Below are 2,500 nucleotides of genomic sequence, written 5' to 3' on the forward strand. Positions count from 1 at the left end.
TAATGCCTAACTGATTATAGACATTATAGACAGATAAAGATAATGCCTGACTAATTATAGACAGATAAAGATAATGCCTAACTGATTATAGACATTATAGACAGACGGATAAAGATAATGCCTGATTATAGATATTATAGACAGACGGATAAAGATAATGCCCAACTGATTATAGATATTATAGACAGATAAAGATAATGCCTGACTGATTATAGACATTATAGACAGATAAAGATAATACCTAACTGATTATAGACATTATAGACAGATAAAGATAATGCCTGACTGATTATAGACATTATAGACAGATAAAGATAATGCCTAACTGATTATAGACATTATAGACAGATAAAGATAATGCCTAACTGATTATAGACATTATAGACAGATAAAGATAATGGCTGATTATAGACATTATAGACAGATAAAGATAATGCCTAACTGATTATAGACATAGACAGATAAAGATAATGCCTGATTATAGACATTATAGACAGATAAAGATAATGCCTGACTGATTATAGACATAGACAGATAAAGATAATGCCTGACGGATTATAGATATTATAGACAGATAAAGATAATGCCTAACTGATTATAGACATTATAGACAGACGGATAAAGATAATGCCTGATTATAGACATTATTGACAGACAGATAAAGATAATGCCTGACTGATTATAGACATTACAGACAGATAAAGATAATGCCTAACTGATTATAGATATTATAGACAGACAGATAAAGATAATGCCTGATTATAGACATTATAGACAGATAAAGATAATGCCTAACTGATTATAGACATTATAGAGAGACAGATAAAGATAATGCCTGACTGATTATAGATATTATAGACAGACGGATACAGATAATGCCTGACAGATTATAGACAGACAGATAAAGATAATGCCTGACGGATTATAGACAGATAAAGATAATGCCTGACGGATTATAGACAGATAAAGATAATGCCTAACTGATTATAGACATTATAGACAGATAAAGATAATGCCTAACTGATTATAGACATTATAGACAGATAAAGATAATGCCTGACTGATTATAGACATTATAGACAGATAAAGATAATACCTAACTGATTATAGACATTATAGACAGATAAAGATAATGCCTGGTTGTAGATATTATAGACAGATAAAGATAATGCCTGACGGATTATAGACATTATAGACAGATAAAGATAATGCCTAACTGATTATAGACATTATAGGCAGATAAAGATAATGCCTGGTTGTAGATATTATAGACAGATAAAGATAATGCCTGACGGATTATAGATATTATAGACAGATAAAGAGAATGCCTGACTGATTATAGACAGATAAAGATAATGCCTGACTGATTATAGACAGATGAAGATAATGCCTGACTGATTATAGACAGATAAAGATAATGCCTGACTGATTATAGACGGATAAAGATAATGCCTAACTGATTACGAAGTGGCATACACACACATATTGAGTGCCCTCATCCTGTGCTGGGTGAGAACACTGTGGAGGTTGGTGCTGTGAATTATGGGAAGTGTAGTTCTTACCCAGGTGTCTTGGGTTTGGTGGTCAGAGCAGGATCTTTGCCCGTCTTGTTCTTTTTGCTGCCCGGGGGCGGAGCTTCTGGCGTGAGCCACATGGCTAATTTCCCAGGAGAGGGCGGAGCTTCACCGGGTTTCCTCCTGTGCTTGTCTTTCCTCTTCTCTTTTTTCTTGGGTTTACTGACCTGGGGCTGGGACAGGGCTGCCAACTGCTCATGGATGGCTTTCAGCTGCACACACACACACACACACACACACACACAGAATTTAACGTACACCTTCAGACCCTAAAATCAATACAAACCATTAGTCGATCATATGATGTCACGCAGGTACAATATCATCTCATATTAGTTACCATACCCATATCATACATCTTCAAACTGATCCTAGATCGGCACTGTAACCCTGAGACATCAGTTACCATACCCATATCATACATATTCAAACTGATCCTAGATCAGCACTGTAACCCTAAGGCATCAGTTACGATATCCATATCGTACATATTCAAATTGACACTAGATCACCACTTCATATATGAAAGACGTGAAGTCTCAGTAACCAAAGAGACTGGTGACTGTGGCACCACTGTCTCCAGGGACAGTGAATGAATCATGTGACCATTCCGTTCTCATGTGGAATGTTCTAGAAGGACGTGGAGGGGTAAATATCGATGACTGTTTTGTCTGTGCCTTAGCACAGACCTTGGTGGGGGAACAGTGGCCTGCCTTGGACCCTCCACTGATCTGTCCCGGTCTGAATTGAAACAGTTCTGACATCTGTCAGTATTCAAAGGAGGCCAGGCCTCCCATGACCCCTCCCTCTCTTAACTACACAGGGGTTTTTTGGGGGTTTTTTTGAGTCCCTTGGGACGAGAGCCTCTGTTGAGTACCTGGTCCTGGAGCTCAGCCAACCGGTGAGCTCGCTCCTGGTCCGAGTCT

The 2,500-nt window shown here is 37.8% G+C and overlaps 1 protein-coding gene across 1 annotated transcript in view; it reads right to left on the reverse strand.

Moving 5' to 3' along the window:
• LOC115817035 (bromodomain-containing protein 3) overlaps positions 1-2,500 on the reverse strand; it is a 25,547-nt gene that overhangs the window by 11,108 nt on the left and 11,939 nt on the right. Inside the window, exons 8-9 of the mRNA XM_030780276.1 lie at positions 2,452-2,500; positions 1,563-1,786 (exon numbers count right to left, since the gene is read on the reverse strand). The exon at positions 2,452-2,500 is cut by the window's right edge and continues 149 nt beyond it. Of these exons, the coding sequence (XP_030636136.1) occupies positions 1,563-1,786; positions 2,452-2,500 (273 nt within the window). The remainder of the gene's footprint in view (positions 1-1,562; positions 1,787-2,451) is intronic.

This window comes from Chanos chanos, chromosome 7 (assembly GCF_902362185.1).
Source record: "Chanos chanos chromosome 7, fChaCha1.1, whole genome shotgun sequence".
Classification (NCBI taxonomy): domain Eukaryota; kingdom Metazoa; phylum Chordata; class Actinopteri; order Gonorynchiformes; family Chanidae; genus Chanos; species Chanos chanos.